This window comes from Chaetodon auriga, chromosome 7, assembly GCF_051107435.1.
Source record: "Chaetodon auriga isolate fChaAug3 chromosome 7, fChaAug3.hap1, whole genome shotgun sequence".
In the NCBI taxonomy this organism is placed as follows: Eukaryota; Metazoa; Chordata; class Actinopteri; order Chaetodontiformes; family Chaetodontidae; genus Chaetodon; species Chaetodon auriga.
Window position 1 is genome coordinate 27,788,886 of NC_135080.1, and position 23,297 is coordinate 27,812,182.

Below are 23,297 nucleotides of genomic sequence, written 5' to 3' on the forward strand. Positions count from 1 at the left end.
CTCTTAGTGCTAATGTCTTGGAGAGTATTTTACAATCAACATTTATTAGGCTTATAGGTCTATAATTGGCTGGGTCCGTTGAATCTTTATCTTTCTTTGGTATCAGTGATATAATAGCCTGGTTAAGACTTTCTGGGAGTGAGCCATATTGTAACGCTTCATGGAAAACCTCTATGAGAAATGGACAAAGAATATCAATATACTTCTTATAATACTCCACCGGGAAACCATCTATGCCAGGTGATTTCCCGGTTTTCATACCCTTAATTGCAGTTCTGACTTCAGCTTCCGTTATGGGAGCATCCAATCTATCCTTTTCCTCTGAAGACTGTGGTAGCTCAACCTTCTGGAAGAAAGAGTTCAAATCTTCATCATTAGCCGAACATGTAGTCGTATACAAATCTTCATAAAAGTTTTTGAAAACTTCATTAATTTTTTTAGCTGAAGTGAACAGTTTATCATCTTTTCTAATTGCTGTAATAGTGTTATTTGAATCTAGGCGTTTTAATTGTCTTGCCAATAATCGTCCAGTCTTTTCCCCACTTTCATAAAAATTTGTTTTGAGTCTAAATAGTGAATACTCTGCCTTTTTATTGTATAATTCATGTAAATTTTAGTTTACAAATTTTTCTGAAGTATTCTTCATTGTATTGTTCAGCAAGTTGCTTCTCTAATTTACCTATTTCTTTTTCCAATTGTTGTACTTTTTCTTTATTGTCCTTTTTCTTCCATGAACTATAAGCTATACATTTTCCTCTGATGAACACCTTGAGTGCATCCCAAACAGTAGCTAGTCTTTCTGTTGTTCCTCTATTAATATCCAAAAACACCCTAATATCTTCACCAAGTTTTGTAGCAAACTGTTCATCCTACAATAAACTTGTATTTACTCTCCACCTCCCACCATTACCATTAGTAGAGTGTAAATTTACATGTAATTTGACCAGAGCATGGTCTGTTATTGCTATAACTCCTGTCTTGCAGTCTATTACCAGGTCAACAAGTGAGCTGGCAACCAAAAAAAAATCTATTCATGAGTAAGATCTATGTGAGTGAGAATAAAATGTGTATTCACGTTTTTTCGGATTTATAAGTCTCCAAATATCTGTCAGACCTAGTTTTTCCTGTAAATTATCTGAAGCTGCTCCGTCTTTGGGGCATGTCCCTGTTCTGACATTACTGCGATCCAAATGATCATCTAATGTTTGAATCCCCCCCTAAAATAATCTGACCATCTGTATTGACCAGTATTTTATTGACCTCATGAAAAAATGATGTGTTTTCTTTGTTTGGCGCATATAAGTTGCAAAGTACAACTTTAACTCCATTAATAAGTGCTTCCACAACTAGGATCCGTCCTTGAGAGTCCTTATTGATTTACTATAGCAAAATTCAGTTTTTTGTTGATGAGGATAACAACCCCACAACTCTTACTCGAGACTGAGTTATGAAAGACATGTCCAACCCAATCACGTTTCATTTTTAAAGCTTCATCTTGGTCCCTGAAATGTGTTTCCTGAATATATGCAATATCTGTGCCTTTAGATTTAAGGTAAGTGAGTATTTTTTTGCGTTTCATTGGTGTGCTACAACCATTAATATTCCATGTCACTATATTGATATGTCCACTACTCATTACTTCCAAGGAATAAACCTTAGTCTTATTTTACCCTCGTCCATAACACTGTCCCTCACTACCTCCACACATATTGATGCCTCACTCCTGCCATTATAAAAATGTAAGTGAAAATGCCTCCATAACCAGTGTCCCTGAACAGGGACGTACAATACCAAATAACAGTAACTCAAAAAACACTGCCTTTAAAATGAACATGACAGTGTAGTAAGCCTTGGGCTTGATATGATTCCGGTCTGTGTGAGTCCTATAGACGGTACCTTCTCCTCCTCTCACCGTCCGGTAACAGCAGCGCCCAGAGTCTCCATCTCCGCCGTGCCTTCAAAATAAAGTTCCACTCTCCTTCATAATCACGTCATACAGTCAGTCGTTCTCCGTGCTTTGAATGTTTTCCCGAACATAGATCTCAGCTTTCTTTGGGTCAGTGAAGCTCAGTCTCTTCCCCTTCCATGTGAACCTCAAAATTGCCGGGTGTGCCAGCGTGTGTTTCACCTGATGATCCCACAGAGCTTTCATTACTGGGGAGAACCGTCTTCGCAGGTCAGAGGGCTCCTTGGTCATATCTTCGTAGATTGAGAGAGTGCAGTCCTCCCACCTTATCCCTCTCTCTTTTTTCGCGGCTGCCAAAACTTTCTGCCGAGCCGTGTAGCGTAGGAATTTCACCAGTATCACCCGCGGTGGCTGGTTGTCACCTGGCCTGGGTCCCCCACTTCTGTGGCTCCTCTCGATCTCATACTCCTCCCCCTGTAGCCCCAGTCCTTCGTTCAGTATTTTCTTTATGTAATCATTCATTGCATTTCACGTTTCTTTTCCTTCTTTCAGTCCAATCAGTTTAATGTTCTTACGTCTCCCTTGATTTTCTTGGTCATCAACACGGCTCCAAAGTTGCTCCACTCTCTGTCTTAGCACTTTGTTTTCATTCATCATGCTAGCGTTGCTATCCTCCATATCAGAAACCCGACTTTCCACCTCTTCAAGCCGTGTTTGCAAAGCACTTACTGTGTTTTTGAGTTCTGTTGTGTCCGACTTAATCGTCGACACATCACTCGCCACTTAATTCAGGGGCGAGCTCATCTTTGAGATTTCTGCGAGGATATCCCCCATGTTGTTCCTTTGGCTAGCTTCGCTGCAGATGGGGCTAACAGGGTTAGCTTGTATCGTAGCTGAAGTCAAGCGCGTTTGTACACTTCGTTTTCCCTGGTTCATTGTGTGGTTCAGACCTGCGTAGCTTCGTGTAACTTTGACTGTACAGGAGTATCGACTACTTACGACATTAATTAAACTTCCACGGAGAGTGTATATAGGTTAATTGTTATTAGTTGTCGGCGAAGGACTGGAGCTTATCTAAGATGCGGCCATTTCCCAGGTCTTCCTCACGTGACTCCTCCTTGACCTTTCACTATATATTGATGAAGCAAGAATCAGGAAGATAGATCTATTTTTGATATTACTGATATATTTTGTTTTTTTCTTTTTTTATAAAGGGGCTGCCCTCAGAAGTGTCAGTGAATTAATCTGCCACCTGAAGGACTCTTGGATCACCTGGACATAATTTCACATAGGACCTTTCTCTGTCCTTTTGTCAGGCTGCTACTGTGGGCCCCTGGTGCGGCCAGCCTTGTCTCTGACTTGAGAGAATGTATGAGTCACTGAGGCGTGTGGATGCAGGAAGGGGAGAGGGGCAGAGGAGGGCCCTCTTATGTAATTCTACCCACTTGCCTGTGTGGATGTTGGAGAGCCTCCTAAAGACGAGCCTTTGACAAATTAGATTTTTTTCCACCTCCACCATCTTGTAAAGCTTACACTGGTGTGGGAAGCCTTCCTCGAGGCCCACAAACCTACCCCTGTTTCTCCGTCTCAAGAACCCTGACAGGATCTACACCTCTTCCAAGAAGAAAACCTAACAACTAGGTTGCCCACAGGGGGAGCATGCAAATGAACCCAGGACCTCCTTGCTGTGAGCTGACAGTGCTAGCCACTGAGTCACTATCAAAACCTGTGTGTTGCGCATGTCAGGTTTGAAAGGTTCTGGACAGCAGTAGTTAGCAATATACTGTAGTAGCAGACTTTGTAGTGATGAGGAGACTAAGGAAAGACAAATTCAGTTTGATACAAAACAGGCTGACTGGCTGTGTTTCTGTTTCTGAGGACATGACTCTGCGGTTGTGCTGATGACTAGGGTTGAGCCGGATACTCGTTTCAGACGTTTCAGACTGTTTGCCATCACTGGATGTTTGAATGAATCACCACGTTCACACAGATCATTAAAAAATAAACAGTCTTACAGACCACTTACACACATGCACACATATAGCTGAACACACAAAGTAGTCTATATTAATATTTTTATTGTATATCAATTTCAGACTTAAAATAATGTACAGGTTTAAGCCCCACCCATTTCCGATTTACTACCACGCCCACTCCGAGTACAGATACGGATACAGATAATTTAGATGGTTGAAAAGATACAGATACAGATACAGATAGTGCTGTACTCGCTCATCCCTACTGATGACATTAGATTTCTTGAGAATGTTTTTTAGAAGGACCATTTATCCTATGCTGTAGAATCAGTCTTGGTTCTTTGACGGCAATACCAACACATCTGCACATTTACTGCTGGAATTTGCTGTAGATATTCATGGCCCCCTGAGGATGAATGGTAATGTTTTAATGGTTTAATTCCATACCTAATTTAGAATGTAAGATTGAAGACAGGAGCACAAAAAAACATTATGCTGATTATAAATCATTGAATCGAACACAGCAAAATTATTCAAATTTGCAGTGTGCTTTGACAGCTATTATGTTACTGAGTTGTGTGGTGGTTTTCATTTAGACATTGGATCTTGTAATTTCTGCCCTGGCATCCATTAATTTGGATTGACAAAACTGTTAAAATCTCAAGGTCCACTCAAGATGTTATGTTTATGTTTTCTATGTTTGTATATAGTTTACACAATGCAAGTAAAGCAATATCAAAGCTAAGTAAGGCAAGCAGTAGTTAAAGGAGGGCAGAAATGGAGAATATGGAGAAGCTCACCCTGCTTCACTATTCTCTCCTCTCTCTCCACATGCTTCCCTGTCAGCCACTGTCATTCTTCAAACAACATCGTGTTGGAGCATGGTGTGTGTGTGTGTCTGTCTGCAGTGAGGTGAGCCTATTGATAGGTGGAGCTGCAGTGACTCTCAGACTGCCTTGCAACACTGATCAAACTGAATCATACATGAGCTGCTACTTAGACAACTTAGAACACGTGTGAAATGTGAGATAGTGAAGTGAAAAACAGAATGAATAAAAGGAAGCAAGAACCTCCGTCAGTCACCGAAATGAACATGAAAACAATAAATATGTAAAGGTGATGTGAAGGTGCTGATATGCTTTATTAATAATGAGACAATTTGACTTTTAACTAAAGAATGCCACAGAATTTTAATAAACAAACTTTAGAATGGAAGGTAAAGTTCATGGTTTAAAATGGGGGCAAGCCAAGGGGGGTAGTCAAATGGAGATCAATGATATGCCAGGAGATGAGGAGTGAGACTCATGATAGTGGCACATGATCATGACAGGAACCCCTTCCCCCACATGGTTTGTGTAATGAGAATAGAATGAAGTGTTGAGGGGTGTAAGAGAATTGAATGAAATAGAGTGTATCACTGTATGGGCAGTCATGGAATGCAGATTAGTGCATTTAATGTACAGCCTGAGTAAATGTCCAGCTCTGAGTAAATGTACTTATGAAGAATTTATTCTCCTATGATGACATTTTTATACATTTGCTTAATTTACGTTGTAGCCTTGATGTTTCACCAGCTCCTCCTCTTTCAGTGAGCAATGCATTGTTGGAGAATACTATACATCAACAACACACTGAAAATAAGGTAGATTCAAAACAAACAGTATGCAGACTGAGAGACTGATTTTTGTTACACGCTACACACTACATACTCAAAAACAAGCTGAGAATTAGTGTGCAGTTAGGATTTGAGACGAAGCTCATTTACAGTTGACAGACAGGTGATAAAATAACAATACATTACATTTATTTAACCAATTTAGCCTCCCGTAGTGAGGGAGTATCAAGTTGATTGGCAGTCACTTGGAGCTTTGCTGAGCTGGGGTGTTTTCTTTGACTATGCCCTGTTTGTAGGATGGGCCTTATCCAGTACCAGTGTTGAATCAGATTCGAGCAGTCACTATTAGCCAGTGTAGGGTGCGGAGGAGCAATATAGTGTGGTAGATTCTGGGTAGGTTAAAGACCAGCTAGGTTGCTACATTCTGGATGAGTTGCAGAGGTCAGCAGGCACAGCCAAACCAGCTAGGATGATGTTGTGAGGAATGCATAGCCTCAAGGTAGCTGTGGTAGGAAAAGCCATTGTGAACACAACTCTCACAAGATGGTGACTTCCAGCTGCTAGTGTTATGTCCCTGTGAAGGGGCAGATAGTCATTACAAAGACTGCGACATGTTGTTGCTCTCATGTAGCTCTGTATTGAATAAGACCAGCAATGCATCGTCCCCCAGAGGAAGCTTTGGCTCCTTCAAAATGAAGCAACTCCTTCAAAATAAAGCTACATAAACTGATAAATTACCATGTCAGTAACAAAAGACAAAATGACAGTGTGTTAACAAACATAATGTTTTTACATGGCTATTTTCTCTATCTGCTACACTAGATTTAAGACTCAAGCAAACTTCTCCTTGGACATAGAACTGTTTTTTCTCTTAATTTTTTCCTTATCTTTCCTTATCTATCACCAAACAATTTAAATGCCCACAGAGACTGTCAACAACATCACATTTCATTGTGTACACCTTCTGGGACGAAAAAAAAAAGAACATGCAACCACAGCATTGCCAAATTGGAACACTATAAACAAAAAGAACAAATTTGGCCGTAAGGCAGCTTAGAGGAATGGACTACAGACTCAAAGACCAAAAGATCAAAGGAGAAAAAACATTATATCACTGGACAAATGACTGGACAAATAGATGGACACTTATATGGTGACAAAAACATACTCCCCTGGGTTTTTTCTCATTTTCAACCCTTCAACAGACAGAACTAACACTTCAAACAATAAGTGAATCTGGCAGTCTGCCGAAATACTAAAACAGTTCTTGACAGGTCTTGGTCTTGGTGATAGTTGGCAGCTGCAGTATGCAGCCACAAGAGAATGCTCATTCTTCTCACCAGTCCACCACTCATTCTCACGTATTGTCTTCTTCATCACAAGCAACTTAATTCTATCTACTAAATAAGACTCAAAGATCCACCTCATCATTGTTAGTGACTATGCCCCGCTAACACTTACATGGGAAAGAACCAGTCTACATAAAACCAAAAACAGATACCACTTTAATTTTATAACTTGCTCTCTGTCTTTCACACCAAACCTGGAAAACACTGCAGTTTTATTTATTAGTTTTATTCAGAATTTATATCTGAGTTGTCTGAGTTTCTATCAGGGTTAGACCTTAAAACAGATGAAGTAATTATTGGTGGCACAGTGGCACGTGGCAACACTGTTGCCTCACAGCTAGAAGGTCCCAGGTTTGATTCCCGCTATGGGCGCCGGGGGCATGTCCTCCATCATGCCTTCGGTGGCCTTTCTCCCCGCATGTTCTCCCCGTATTCACCTGGGGTATCCTTCTTAAAAAAAAACCCACTAAAAACATGCAAGAAGATCACCACCTGACCAATGGTGACAAAAGAAACTGGGTCCCCGGGTGCTGATCGGATGGCAGCCCACCGCTCCTGGTCTGCTGCGGAGAAAGGACGACCAGGATGGTCAAACGCGGAGGACAAATTTCACCAAAATTGCATGGCGTGTGGGAGTGTATGTAATGTGTGTGACAAAGGGAATTGTCCCTCTGATTCTTCTATTATCAGTGATTTTAACATTCATGCCGACGTTGATAATGATAGGCTTCGTACTGCGTTTATCTCATTATTAGACTCAGTTGGCTTAAGTCAGTTTGTACATGGACCTACTGACTCTTTTAAAAACATTCTCAACCTTGTCCTAACATATGGCATTGAAATTGAACACTTTATTGATAGCGCTGTAGTGAAATTTAAGGATATGATCCCCCATCAGCATTTAACTCAGTGCCATGTCGCAATACAACAGAGGATTCCTATGCTAACTTTAGTCACTCCCAGAATGACCATGTCGTCCATACAAAATTCTCAGCTTGCCTGAGCCTCCTCGCCAGTCGATAGACTAAATAGACACTCTGCCTTATACAACAGTGTCCATGGCTGACCAAAAGCCAAACTTTCAGCTTTTTACTCAGTTGCCTTTTATTGCCAAATATAATCAGAATTTGTTAAGATTCTGTAGAATCAGTAAATTAGCTGGACCAGTGAAGCGGAAGAACAGCCGGAAAACAAGGAGCCGCAACATTATTGATGTCGCACGGCGGAAGAATGAGTATTTTGTGTACAACCGTTCTGTCTTTATTGTATATAATTTTATTTATTTATCTTCTTGCATGCTTTTATTGTGTTTGTAGTGGTGTTTTTATTATGTTTTATTGCATGGTTTTAGTTGAAGTGATTTTGAGTTGTTTTACTTCCGGCCGGGGCACCCTTTGTAATTAGATTGATAACTTGCACCTGTGAAGTGCATTACCTGTCATATAGACTGGCCAATAGGCTTGAGGCACGGAGCGGTGTGCAACCAATTGGATACGGGGAGGAGGGACGTCATGGGTGCACGCGGAAACAAGAGCAGCGAGAGGAGAGCAGGTGGTAGAGAAGGCGTCAGACGGTGCAGACACAAGCAGCAAATATGAAGAGAAAGATGAAACTGACACAGGAAGCAGTGGGGAGACCGCCTGAGAGGGCTACGCCTGAGGCGGCCACTGACCAGAGACCGTGACGGGAGGTGGTGACAACAGCCGAGCCGACGAAGTCCAGAGTGTTACAACGCGACCTTGCAGCAGCGGCAGAGCGAGGAGCTCTGCCTAGCGCGTAAGTACCCTTTGGGACCCAGTAACACTCTGGCATGGGAAAGGAAGGCATCTTGGCTGTACTGTGTCGTGTACCCCCCCACTGCCGCTGTGGTTTCTTTGTTCCAGGTATCCTGGCCGATGGTCCGTCCTCCTACGGCGTGAGTCGGAGGAGGAAACCAGAGAGCGGCGTGGCGATGGCGAGGAGCAGGAAGGCCGCCGTCATCGGGTTTTAGTTTTAAATCGGGCCTTGTGCTTTTGTTTTAGCTAGACTTTTAACCGATTTTAACCCGTGGATTGAAGACTGTTTGGCCCATTTTAAAGACTTTTAAGGGATACCTCTTTTTAATTTTGCTTATTTTTTTTTGAACAACAACAAAAAAAAGTTATTGGTGTCTGTGTCTGGGGATGGGCGAAATAAAATAGGACAATCTTGTTCCAACCCCAAAGTTGTTGTCGCCTCCTTGGCTAAACATAGTGCTCACCGTTTGATGTAAAAGGACCAATACAAGTTTTACAATAAACCATAATTTTTTTTATTCTGATTACCTCCATTACATTAACATCATTAAAGACCCAAGAACGAGAACACAAAATCAGCCCAATAAAACAAGAGTCACTACACCGTGGCGAGTGGGTAGGAGAAAAAGCCTAAGCTAAGATGTAACAAAAAGAAATGAAGGAACTCAAACACCGACTACTCTAGCTGATCTCAAATAACAGATGAACACAAAATCAGCCTAATACAACAAAAGAATCACTACACCATGCGAGCAGGTAGGAGAGCAAAACAACACAAGACTAATGTGAGTAGAAACCAAAACGGCAAAACCAGAACTATAACTAACAAGACAAGGACTAATACTGACAAGACAAGGATAAGCAAACAGACTGTAGCAATGGCTAAGGTGGAAGCATGTTCAACTGTTCAGAAGTAAAAGGCTGGGAGGACTGAGTTATTCTGCGGTACAGAATGAAAATGAAAACCAGAGTCAGGTTGCCTTTGAAAGTGTATTATACACAGTGGACACAGTAATTAATTTACACAATATATACAAAATATACAATTGGCCACAAGCTTTAAATAGATAGTTCGAAGACTAGTCTAGATCGGTGGACCTTCTAACTGATAACCAAGTCAAACCCACAGAGTGGTAACCAACAATAAACATTCAATATCAAAACAATGCAGCTGGTTGCTGCCCCAGTCCTGAATGTCCAATTTTATCCCCCAAGAAGAGTGAGAGAGTGTGTGTGAGGATGTATGAGTGGGATGACCGGGGAAAGAGCGCACGGTGCTGTCGCTGGCGTTCCACCACACAGGCAGACACTTCCCTCTCTGGATTCTTCTTCCGGTTGCTAGCTCGCCATCAATATCCCAGGAAAACCTGGCCTGGATAACCACAAGGCCCACTTTAACAAATCATATATAAACCACAGCTGGGTCACTCATAGAAGTATCAAAAACTCACAAATACGTAAAGTGAATTACCCAGTAAATTCACTTAATACAGCTAATAGTGCGCTATTAAAGATAGCAGCACTTCACAGATTGGTACACACTTAAAATACACACTTTAAATACATATTGATACATCACACCATAGACACGCTAAATGAGAGTTACTTAGCGTAGCAACTTAGCATGTACCAGCAGAGCATGCAGCACAACACTCACCAATTCCGCTGTTCATTTTTAAGCACACAGTCACTAAACCCAGCGGCGGCGGCCGTGGACACATCTACGAGCAGGTAACAAAGAACAATGTATTCCGGGTATCCCGTTACAATAATGTTTAGGAAAAAAATCGATAGTAACCAAGTTCGTCTGTCGGCTGCATGCCACACACACGCCGCTGCACACACGCTGTCTCTCTCTCGCACAGCCTGACTACCTGCTGCTGCTGCTGCTGCTACTGCCGTATACAGCCGTAGGGCTGCTCTGATTGGCCCGCGCAATCTCGCGAGAGACCCCAGAGGCATTTGTACCCTGGGTTACAAGACTATAGCGCAATGACAAGGAGAGGAAAATGGCAGTAAAGTCTAGGCAAAAATGCTTTGACAATCTGGCAGCGTGGCTACGCTGCCAAGCTGCTTAAGAGTCAGCGCAGTCAGTGGAGATCCGCCCCAGGTGTGTCGGAGTCCCGCAGCACCGCCAGGCCACACCTCCACTGCAGGTGAGGAGAGAGAGAGAGAGAGAGAGCCATTAGCCAAAAGAAGTAAAACATGAAAACACACATGGGGAAAAAAGTACAGACTATAACAGAATTTGGAGTTAAACCATTCACAAGTTTAAGACTCAGTTTTATCCCAACACCCTTTTTGGCAACCACATGCATGCAGGATTTGTTGACTGTGTCTGATATACCTGTCACTCTCCACAGGCTTTTAATTTGAAAGGATCAGATGATCAGACTGTATCTCAGCATAAAGTACAATCATGTTGACAATCAAATGTCTCCTACATTATATTGGTGTCAACTGCAATTGTCACTCGATGCAGAGACACAGCACAGTCACCTCTTGACCCCTTTTCAATCCTGTTTGTGACGTCCTCTCATATCTTGTCTTACATTCGTTTATATACTTTTGTAGACATGCATAAACCCACATGAGGCTCCTCTGTTGATGTGACCGACACCTACTTATTTTGGGATGGTGCCCAGCCGGAATCATTTACAATGGCTCACGTTAGGTCACCTTAGGCCATATTTCCTGTTATTTACCCATGACCAGAGCATTTGGTAGGACATGTCCTCTGAGGCTTTCTCTTCTCTGCCGGTTAAATATCCTGTTATTGCAAAGGTATCAGGTCATTATGACCTTTCAAAAATTATCAGCGGATATTGCATTAACAAATTTTACCACAATGTCTGGGGAGAATCGGGGTGCAGCGGCTGGTGGCCATTACTGGGGAAAGGGCGCCACCCCTGACCCCAACTCTGGTCCCCCGGAGGGGGAGCCAGCAGTTCATTTGTACTGTCACTAGAGACACAACCAGATCTATGAGGGACCTGGAGACTGGTGGTGGAACTGCATTGTTAAGCAGATTCTACAGGAGATTGAGGGCTTTTAGATTCCCTCAAATCTAAAAAATTGGCTCTACACAACCTGCCTGGCATTGCAGCACAGGGAGCTCTGGTCAGGTCATGGTTTCTTCACATCTCGCAGATGGATGCCCCCTCTCTGTTCTTCTTTGGCCAGAGAAAGATAGGTCACTCTGCGATCCAACAGTGGCTCCATAATCTCAGGTACCCCTGAGATCAGGAAGTTTGCAGTCAATTTCTATGGAGACTTGTACAAGAGTTAACTGAGAACTGAAAACCCAGATGTTCTCTGGTCTTCCTCAGGTGGACGCCAAGGCCAATGCAAACCTGGAGGCCCCTTTATCCCTCAGTGAAGTGCATACTGCTCTGATGAGCTTACAGAGTGGCAGAGCTCCTGGTTTAGACGTTCTTCCTGTTGACTTTTATAAATCTTTCTGGTCTGTGTTGGAGGAAGACCTGTTGGAGGTTGTCTCAAACAGTCTGGAGAGTGGGCGGCTGCCTCTGAGCTGCAGGAGGGCAGTCATCACATTACTGCACAAGAAGGGAGACCTGCAGGAGCTGAAGAACTGGAGAACAGTTTCTCTGCTCTGCACAGACTACAAGACTACTCCAATGTCCTGGCCACCAGACTCAGAAAGGTGATATCTTCTGTCAGCCACATTGACCACCTACTGTGTGCCCAGCAGGCTCATAAGCAACATTTTCTTTGTTTGTTTGTTTTGGAGATCTCTAGCTCATTGGCTGCAGACACTGGTCTGATTTCAATTGACCAGGAAAGGGCTTTTGATTGGGTTAAACACCAGTATCTATGGCAAACTCTAGCTGCTTTTGGGTTCAGCCCAGGTTACATAGCTAAGATCCGGGTTGTGTATAGTGACATTGCAAGTGTTCTGAAAATTAATGGAGGTCTGAGTGCTCCTTTAGTGTTCAGAGGGGGGTCAGCCAAGCCTGCTCATTGTCCAGCATGCTCTACTTAGCCATCTAGCCTCTGCTTCATAAACTGAGACATAACCGTAATATCTTATTTTATATCTCCTTAAACTGTAAGTGTACGAAGATGATGTCATTGTCCTGGTCAATACACAGAAAGATACCGATCTAGTAGTGAACACTCTCAATATGTTGATTTCCATATTATCCATATCATATAAGTAAACTGGGGGAAAAGTGAGGCAGTCATGTTGTGGGAAAGGCTGGGGAATTGGCTCAGGCTACGTGGAGGCACAATCTGGAAGGACAGAGAGCTAAAACATCTGGGAGTCTTTCTGGGCAATGACACATTTTACAGAAAAACTAAGATGATGTTTTCAAAAAGGTCAAAGGTTGGCTCAGGAAATGGAAATGGATTTTACTTAAAATGTCTTACAGAGGTTGTCTTCTGGTCACCAATAATGTGGTTTCTTCTGCTCTGTGGCTGGGATTGAGATCAACACAAGTCATACATCAGCTGCTGAGACACTGGAAACATCAGCTGACAGGACATGAATGGTCTCTTTTAACTGACTTTTGTGAAGGTGCACTCCTGCCAAACTGTACTCACCTGTATCCTGTATCAGACTGTTCTGGTCCTTTTGATGTAACCCACATTAAAATATGACACAAGAGTAAATGATTGAAATGTATAAATAAGTTAAATTAGTTAAACTGTTCGATTAATTAATTAATTTACAGGTCAGTTAAACTGTTTTGACAACAATAATGTAATGTGGAGAATTAAAAAAATGTGTGACAAATAGAAATGCGCAGCTGCACCTGAGCAGAAGGGAGCAGGTGTAAAACGCCTGAAAAGGGGAGTAATGAGTGAATGATACACAGACACAAATTTTCCTCAGGCCACAAGTGTAATGACTGACTTCAACAATAACAGATATCTGTATAGCGTCACATCTTCCATTCTTGCACTGCATATAACTAAAAACATCAGCAGACTGTATAAAATATTACCATAGAAAATGTATATAAACACCTAACATGTCTATTTTTACAGTCAGCATAAACACTTTTGTCAGCATTTTCAACTCTGAATGGCAAGGTAAATAAGACATAATAAAGCACAGTAGCTATTTGAGTTAACATAATACAGAAAATACACAAAAACAAAATATACTCAGCTTACCCAAATGATATACTGTAATTTTAAACCATGCTCTAACTGCCAATTCTGTAGTCCAGCATTTCAATACATATACAATAGCTTAATATTACACACAACAACGGTAAATCTTCCCGCGGCTACGTACCACCATATAGACAACAGTGCAGTGCAGCTAGCATCGCCACAGGTTAGCTCAGACGGCTACTCGTCGTCAGGTAATTAACCTAATTACTTTACAATGCACGGACATACTGCGATATAAACACTCTCCTGAGCATGTCTACACATTCAACCAACACTCAAGTAAACAACAACTCTAATTATGAGGGACACATATCTGAAAAGGGGAGTAATGACTGAATGATACACGGACACAAACTTTCCTCAGGCCATGAGTGTAATGACTGAGAAGAACGCCCGAAGTGCACCGTCAGGTAGGTCAACAGCATTACACTCCCTCTGCTGTCTCCCTCTGGTAACTACAACTACTGCTAGTACTGTTAGAATGCAGAGTTAGAATGGCATTTTGAACATAAAGCATAAACAAACTCAAAATACTGTACTGAAACTATTATAACAGGAAGTAAATATTTTTAACCTTAAACTATATATAGAAATATATAAATAGAGATGCTTACACTATTTCAGGATATGAAAAATACGACATATGAGGCCGATGATGTTAATCTATTGCTGATTATTCAACCCATACGCGGGCACAGAGAAAAAAAGCAGGCGAAAGAAGAAGCGGACATTATTGAGGTGAAAAGTGTTTTTAAAAAAGTGTCTTTAGGCGCTCAAAACCTCATCTACCATGATTTGATGACGACTACATGTAAAATAAGCCACAGCCGTTTTGGTGAGTTTCAACTCATTTTAATGCACTTTTGCTGTGTTGTTATGTTGTAAACGCAAACGGCTGACATTACTAGCAAAATTGTGTGAAGAAAACATTTAGCACAAACGGTTTTTAGTTAATATCTTTCGGTTTGTGAAGCAAACCAGAGTGTAAATGTACAGTGTGTGTATGTATATTGTGTTAGGAGAGAGAGCTCGAGTTTTATTTCATGTATGCAACAGCGCTGTTAGCTCAAAGGTGCCACTCTGCTGTCATTTTAGGCCTGGTGAACAACGTGGCGGTGATGTTATGATTCACAGCTGCTGTGGAACATTGTTGAGTTTGGTTAGTAATAGCAATTTATTTTGGTTATGACCTGTCATGCAGGTCAGGTTTTTTTGCTTCCGTTAAAAGCTCAGTCAGAGCGAGGATCCTGTGGTGTGTACGACACACACACACACAGGCGGGAGACAGCGAGCCACACCCAGTGACTACATCCTCAACTTCATCGTGTCAGTGAGGGGATCTGCTGAGTACGGTTGGACTGTGATAACTCGCTGCCAGAGCAGTAGGAGTGCGTGGATTTATCTTTTATTTTATTTGAACTGAGAGAAGACTTTCTCTGAACTGGATTCAACTGGATCCAGACTTTTCCTTGAATTGGATTGAAACTGCCTAAACAGGAACTGAACTTGAACTGAATGAAGTGTCACACCTGACACTAGGGCTGTCGCGGTTGAGGAATTCCCCCTTGCGGTGAGTCAGGGTGGCTCAATAGCGCGGTATGCGGTATTATTGCACCACCCCCCTTTCATTTTTTATCTATCTATTTAGCAAATTTGTTTAATTACTAAATTACATAACTCATTGCAATATTTCCTCTGAAATTTGGTGCCTACACATTAAAAAGTTATAAAAAAAGACATGACAATTTTATAACACTTTTTAGTTTATTGAATGTCGATCAAATGGTGGTAATGGTAGCAGTACAGATGCATTAGAGACAGGCTACACGTTGTTTCTCCTTCAACTGATTGAACTTTAAATAACTTAAATTGTAATTGTGAAACAAAAAAGAATTCAGCAGACTTTAGGGCTGAATCTTAAAGTGCAAATAACAGCATCTTACTGAAATGAAAAACAAGTGCCCCGTTTTTTTAAGACACTAAATGAGATGTACTAGGCACTAGACAACTTAAAAAAAAACAAACAAATATTCTCTTTGAACCTATAAAGAAAATAGCCTATGTTTTATCAACCCAGTCTCACAGGAAGTCGTGAAACTGTCACGTTAATTAATCTATTGTTTCGTGCGTGCCAACACGATGTTCTCACTTTTTTCGTGCTACCCAGAACGCATTTCAAACTAATGTATTTCAATGGGAAGTTTATTTCGTGCGTCCAAGCACGGAAATCACATGCCACGGCGTACAGGAGGAGTTCAATTTTATTGAATTTTTGAGCCTTGAGAGCAACTAAATACGACATTCTCCATCATCAGGTAGGCTATTAGTTTTTTATTTTTTTTTACGTCAAGCCTGAATCCATTGCAGGCTTCCTCGTCATATGATCTAATGCTTTTATTCTTCTTTTTTGCTGCGGATTCAGGTATTGTGATCAGACAACTCTTTTGTGGTTATTTTTAATCTTTACTTCCTGCCTTTTTCCTATAGCCTGCAATATAGCTCAGGCCTGGCGGCAGGATGAAGTTATTGAGGGGGCAATTAAAAATTGCGAGGGGGCAAATCTTCTACATATAGTGCAACACGCCGCACCATTTCAGAACCAGGGACAGCGCAGCGCAGGTGTACAGATATCCATTTTCATTCATGAAACCAACTCTTAATAAAACAAAGATTTGTTCTTATATCTAACATTTTGATTGTTCCAAATCAGACACTTATGTGGTGAAAAATTATGTTTGTTAACATAATTTGTTAACATCCAGGCAAGTAAAGCTTGTTTATGAAAACTTGTCAGATTTATTGTTCGTCCTGTCCCGGCACAAGCGGCGTATCTTGATGTCTGTGGACCAGTTGTGGAAAACGTCCCAGTGCATTAAATCAAATGCACTGAACTCCATAGCAACCGCTGTGTTTCGGAAGTAGACATGCATGCACTCACGTACTGCTGAATGCGATCTCCGGTCGTTAGCTCATAAATATTTTTTTCCCTGAGCTTTAATATAACTTCAACCCTGTACATTTAAGTCCCAGGTCCCATATTTATGATCTAATGCTTTTATTCTTCTTTTTGGCTACAGGATTCAAGCATTTTGTGATTAAAAAAGTATTTTAATGTTATTTTATTTGTTATTTTTAATATCTGTATCCTGCTTTGTCCTAAATGCATTTATTTTTCATAAACGGCAAATACACTACGTTTTTTAAGGTACCACTACGTTTACAATGCCATCAGATATTAGTTTAATATCTTATTTTCTTACTCTTATTGTGAAAGTATCCTAGTCCCCCCCCCCCCCACGGCTAGCGCCACCTGCTGTCAGAAGCATTCTGCCCTTCTCCCGCTAACCCTTCCCAAGGTAAGATGTGTGGTTTTTCTCTGAGCTGATGCCTTACTTTTCCATTATTCACACGGTTTACATATTAAAGCGATGATTAACAGTGCTCTCATTATCAAACACAAGACTATGAAAACGACCTTCTGACTTGTGAGGGGAAAAATAGCCGTGTCTTGTAACTTTTGTCTGGCTAGCTTAAGACAGCTATGTGTACGCTAATAGTTACTGTACATACTGTAAAGGTATTCCCGCGTGTGTGCCGCATCACTGTAGCAGAACTGGTCTGTAGCTGACCCTCCTCTCACCTCTTTGCATTGCTCAGGAGAAGTGTAGTGATAAAACAATCAGACTTTTAAGAGTTATTAACCATCTGGAAGGTTCACAGAAAGGTGCGAACCCAGGCAGAGACAGGATGTCTGGTTTAGAGACCTCTTCTCACACCCTTTCAGGGCAACAAGAGTCACTGATAACACTTTTACTTCTAATTTACATCTGCTCAAGACGTTCTCATGGAGGTGCTAACTCTTTCTTGATAGCCCATGGGAGTTAAGGACAATAAAACTGCCTGGATGGACGAATGCCATGTCTCAAAGGAATCTTCAAACCAGATAATGCTGATGGGTTGTAAATTAAACATTCCTGAAGCAAACTGTTCTGTATGTCTGTGTGTCTTTTGCTTAACCTACCAAATTAACCAAATCTCAATGTTTGATTTAACTGTAGATGTTATTACATTGCTAAGCTCGTTATCAGTACAATAATAATGCTTTCCCGGTCTTTCTAACTTACAGAATGACGAAACTGTGAATTAAACTATTTCAAAGGTTTTCTCTGAGTTTCTACCATGTAACCATACCGCCATCTAGAGGTTCATAGCAATTAGGTTGAATGTGCTTAGCGGATACATTTATTAATAAGTAACCGTAATAGCGATAATCATTTCAGCAAATATAGCCTGCCCTTCTTTATTCCTTCATCATATTAAAGTTGTTATACCCTTAGTCACTATGTTTATTAGGATTAGTGTTAGATAATGTCACCATGTTCATTGTTTAATGTTGTCGTTATTCATAAGAATTGTCTAACGCATGTAGCGAACGCGCATGTTGTTGTTGAAGTGCCATTGAAATTGATCATTTAAAATATATTCGATTGACCATAGTGAGAAGCAGATGAGTCCCTCGTATGAATCATTAATTAATTCTCGCTCTGTAGGATGAAATCGCGTCTGCGAACCATCCTACATGCGTGACGTCCTATTGATTAGACACGCCCTAGAGCGATGATAAAGTAGTTGCACGTAGCGGACTTCAGTTCAGTTTTTTCTTTTCGTATAGTTCAGTTTCCTTTTTCGTCTAGTTCTAGTTCTTGTTTTCCTTTCTTTCAGTTAATCTAATTTTTGTGTTAAGTTCTTTGTCTTTAGTTTTCAAGTATTTTTCCGCTCCGTCGTTTTCTCAGTCTTTTTGTTGCTGCTCACAACTACACAGAGTGGCCTGATTTAATTCTGCAGAAAACGCACTTTTCTAATCTTCGTGAAACTTTCATTTTTGCTCGCCACGCCAAGCCACATAATTGCTATTTTTGTTGTTAAAGTCTAGTCACGTAATAATAACTTTGAAGACATTTTCGACCAGCCATCGAAGAGTTTCTCAATCTTATTATTAGTAATCAAAGGCCTTGCAAAACGGCCAACAACTAACTGACCGCACCGAAGACCTGTAGCCTGCTGCTGACCCGCTGGTCCGGGTTAAAGAACCATCAGAAGCCGTTCCTCGTCCGTAACCGACACCGAAGACCCTCAGCTCCCGAGACATCCCTGTCCAACACCAGCTCTCATCAGCGGTTCGCTTGATTCGTCCTGCAGACTGCTGTATGGGCCAGAGTGACTGACCACGGCGCAGAGCCTCTTCGTGTTAGTTCGGGGCAGACATCTACAGGAACATCGCTGACAAAGTAGGCATACTTAAGCGGTTTTGAATAAGAGTTGGTCCGTGAGGTTGAGATATCGTTAATTTGTCTAAATTCTCTGAATCGTTCATTCAACAAATTAACTTCATATTCGCGTCCCCATTTCCCTTTAAAACCTACTTCTCACTATCGCCAAACTCATTTTACCATCCTCTTGCCATAAGTTCCTCTGTGCAGTGTTTGTGTTAATTTACCTCATCCATATAATCTTTTACATTATCCATGATTTATATTCATTTCATTATTGTGCTTAATAAATAATCTTTTGCATACAAGTCGTTGTCAGACGGTCCTTTTGAGCTGGATATAAGCAATCCCTGTACTGAGAGTTTACGCCTTAGATTATCAGACTGATCTACTGTCGATACATTCGTTCTCTACATCAGCTTTAACAGATATAATATACAAAATCCTTCTTAGCTGACGAAGGTTGGTGCCCCTGGTAATATTAACGAATGTAACATTAATTTAGAGGTAATTCCCCTACATCACCAAAGAGTAACGTTAACGTTATGCAATAACAGGAGGCATAATGTCTCATTAGGCCCCCTTTAACACTGTGTATTGATTTAGAAAAAACGTGACCTTTTGCATTCATTCAAAAGATGGGATAATCATGGTCCAATCAGTTGCATACACTTTTTAAACCTTTCTGTATGAATAGGAACACAGGTAGACTATAGCTAGCCTGCAGTACTAAATATTTGTCTCTTTTCTCCTCCTAGTTTCTGTCAACCCATCCCCCAGCACCGCATCTGAACCATTTAAATAAACCCAAAGGCACTTTTAAGAGCCATCTTCTATCTATCTATCTCTCTATCCCTCTATCTGTTTCTCTGTCTATCTCTATCTGTTAACTGTTTGTTAGTCTGCCTGTTTGTCTGTCTGTGTAACTATGGACAGATATACCCTTGACCGCCAGAATCCCCAATACAAAGAGGGGAGGCGAATGGCTGCTGAACTGAGGCATGACCAGATTCTCGCTGAAGCCAGGGTTAGTGTTTATATCATACTTTACTTGACATGTGGGTGACAAATTATATTAAATGTTAGTAGAAATATGAGTGCCTAAGATTTTACACTTTTTTATTAAACAAGGCAGTTGAGTATTTAACATCCAAGCATGCTCTATGGCATGTTTAGACATGATGGAAAAAGGCCCAGATGATGCTGTCTTTGTATCAGCAGTGAATAATATGTGCTCTTAGATCTATGGAGAAGACTTCAGTAAACAAATGAGGAAACTGATGCCAGAGGCAGACCTTTCATGACTGCAGTGCTTCTGCATTAGTGAAATATGTATGCAAAACATTGAAGAGCAAGTTTTCCAAATGTAACTGTCCTTAACTACAGAGGGGGATACATATTAGGTGTATTATGGTAAGGGTCAGATAGTGTATAAATCCCTCAATGCAGTAGATGTTGGGGTTTGCTTTAACTTGTCACCTGTTTTTGATTCTAGTACCTTTAACCACATCGGTTTGACAAGACTGTTATTTATTAACATAGAAAGCAGCTCAGATCAGGAAACGGGCATGCCCTGGAAGAGACTCTCCATCAAAGAGGACAAGGCAAGGACAAGGCAAGCCCAGGGGGAGGCGTGGTGGTCGACGCAGAGCCTCAGCTACAGGTTATTTGTGTAAATTGTTGATGTATCGAAAAGTAGGTAATTTTTTCAGTGGCATTACAGTAAATGTCATAACCAAGTCTTTCATGTGAATATAGTTGTCTGATTGTATTTTATTGTTAATTAATATGTACGTAGAAAAAACACGATTGCAGTCCTAATCCTACCTTAATCCATTCTTATTCTTCTATGTGCTTATTTACAGTGTCACAGCCTCCAACTGAGTGCTCCCTGTCATCCAGTGTGGAAGATCTGCCTAGTTTACCTTCAGCAAGTCATCTGACGACATTAGGTAAATCACAGTGATGAAAGAATTTTAAATCTTCAAATCTCTGTGTATAACTGAATTTAAGATTGAAACAAACCTTAACACTTACAGTTGAATATGAACACTAATGATTAGAGCCAGTTTCATAGTGAAAATATGTGTATACTATGTGTATGTTTATTAATTATTTTAATGGTTGTTATTTAAATCATCTTTTATAACTCAAGTTTATATTTTCTTTACAGAGAAAAATATGGAGAGGCTCTTTGCTATTTTGGCGTCATGCCATTCTGGTGAGCCTCAAAAAAGTTCAGCAACATCCTGGTCTTTTCGTCAGCAGAAAGCCTCAGAACTCTGGAAAGCGTCGAGACCACACAACCTCCAATGCCTCATAGAGAAAGAGGCTGTTGGTCATCCTTTGTGCTGCCTCTGCAATGAGCCTGCTGTCATTCGGTTGGTATTCTTTGGCTGGTAGAAAACTATAAAATTTCAGAAGGGGAACTGTAAGGGGCTAAACCCTGAGGCACATATCCCAATTTAATAAAACTTTGTATCCCACCTAATTCAGAATATCTTAAGTTGAATTTATAGTACTTATCACTAGGGGTGTCAACGTTTACAATTTTTTCTACTCGTGTACACGGGCCTGCTAAACGTTGTGTACCCAGTAACACGTCGGGGATTAATGATTTCTTTCTATCGCAGTTGCGCTGTAACCACTAGAGGGTTCTGTCTCCATTCAAATACCTCCTGATCCCATTAAATCAAAGCCATTCCAGTAGTTATCAGACAAAAACGTTATTCACCGTTATTCAAATGTTTATTCAAAGCGAAATCATCCTGACATCCTGAGGGATTTTACAAAATGTAGTTATTGGTGTGAGCAGTGAGCACTGCACCAAGTAATCGCTCTGCACCGCATACTGGCATGTGCCGTTTGCGCACATCCTAAATCTGACAGAATACACAGATCATTCAGTAAAAACATTCTCAGCGACATGGAACTTAACTTTAAAAACTGCCATACAGTGCTCCACTTCTTGTTCGCCGCCATCACATCCTCGAGTCAATTTGAATTGAAGTAATATCATATCACTGGCTGTGGCTGCGGTGTTTTTTTTTTATATCAACGTAACATTGCGCCCCATGCATCTATTATGTATGCGGATAACTTCACTAGTGGGAACATTTACAGTAAATGTATAGTTAATGTTATTACCTGAAGTTTTCAGGCAATATTATCACCCCTAAATACTATATAAATAAATAGGTGTGAAATGAACGAGGAGGAGGAGAAAAAAATTACATGTGCATGGTTATTGATTTTTCTAAATGGTTATGATTTGTTATCCGTGTACCCGTTTACACATGTAGATGTTGACACCCCTACTTATCACTATTCTCATGAAATCATTTTATTGATAGTCATTTTGTCTTTCCCTCCTAGGTGCAGAGATTGTCTTCCCGAGGAGTGGTTCTGTGGCGACTGTGATGTACTGCATCACAAAAAGCAGCCACTCCACAACAGGGAATCCGTTATTGATGGGTTTTTTAAAGCAATTCCTCTAACTACCCACATCATTAAACACGAGGATGGATATTGCACTCATGAGCAAGGTCTTCATCATGTCTTAATCTAAGTCTTATTTTTTCCATATGTGTTTCTAGCTTGTTACAAATAATGTAATGTAATGGAGTGGTTTCTTGTTTTTGTCAGCATGCATTTTGCCAGCTGTGAAGGCAACATGCTGTTCTTGTGAGGGCACAAATGTCATCACATCACCTGGGAAACCAGTGATTTTAATTACCATCAATGGTAAGAACAATTTACTACACTACACAGATCATGTGTATTAAGTATGTGGTTGGTATGTATTCATGATGTTGTTTATTTGCTTTATGTTCCAAGGGCGTTATGACTTGCATCAGCCTCTATATACGTGTGGAACATGCGAGAGGCAGTGGACTCCTGATTTAAAGGACCTCATTAGGAGCGGATATTGGCCGGCCTCTCTTAATGTGTGTACTTTGTACACGCTGGACCTTCTGAGCTCCTTTAAGGAACTGAAGGTCATTTCTCCTGGTTTTGCCAGACAGGCCTTTGCAAAGTTGCTGGAGCATCGCACAAAGTGAGGAGGAAGAGTAAGTTTATTTGTTCCTAACCATATTAAAAAACTTTATTTACATAGGCAGACAACATCACAAAAATGTATAATTCTCTGTATCTTCTAGTCTGGACATATCAACAGAGATGCACTGCAGCGCAGTTTCTTAGAGTTTTCATACTCTTCGTTTGAGGAAAATCAACTGTGCTGTGGTGCTGATTTCACCCG

The 23,297-nt window shown here is 40.9% G+C and overlaps 1 protein-coding gene across 1 annotated transcript; it reads left to right on the forward strand.

The window, feature by feature from the left end:
- Positions 1 to 19,710: 19,710 nt before the first annotated feature.
- LOC143323463 (uncharacterized) lies at positions 19,711 to 23,097 on the forward strand. The gene is made up of 7 exons (XM_076735313.1): positions 19,711 to 20,063; positions 20,579 to 20,699; positions 20,902 to 20,988; positions 21,210 to 21,417; positions 22,412 to 22,581; positions 22,682 to 22,780; positions 22,874 to 23,097. The coding sequence occupies exons 1-7, from the start codon at positions 19,965 to 19,967 to the stop codon at positions 23,095 to 23,097; spliced, it is 1,008 nt and encodes a 335-aa protein (XP_076591428.1). The 5' UTR covers positions 19,711 to 19,964.
- Positions 23,098 to 23,297: the final 200 nt, after the last annotated feature.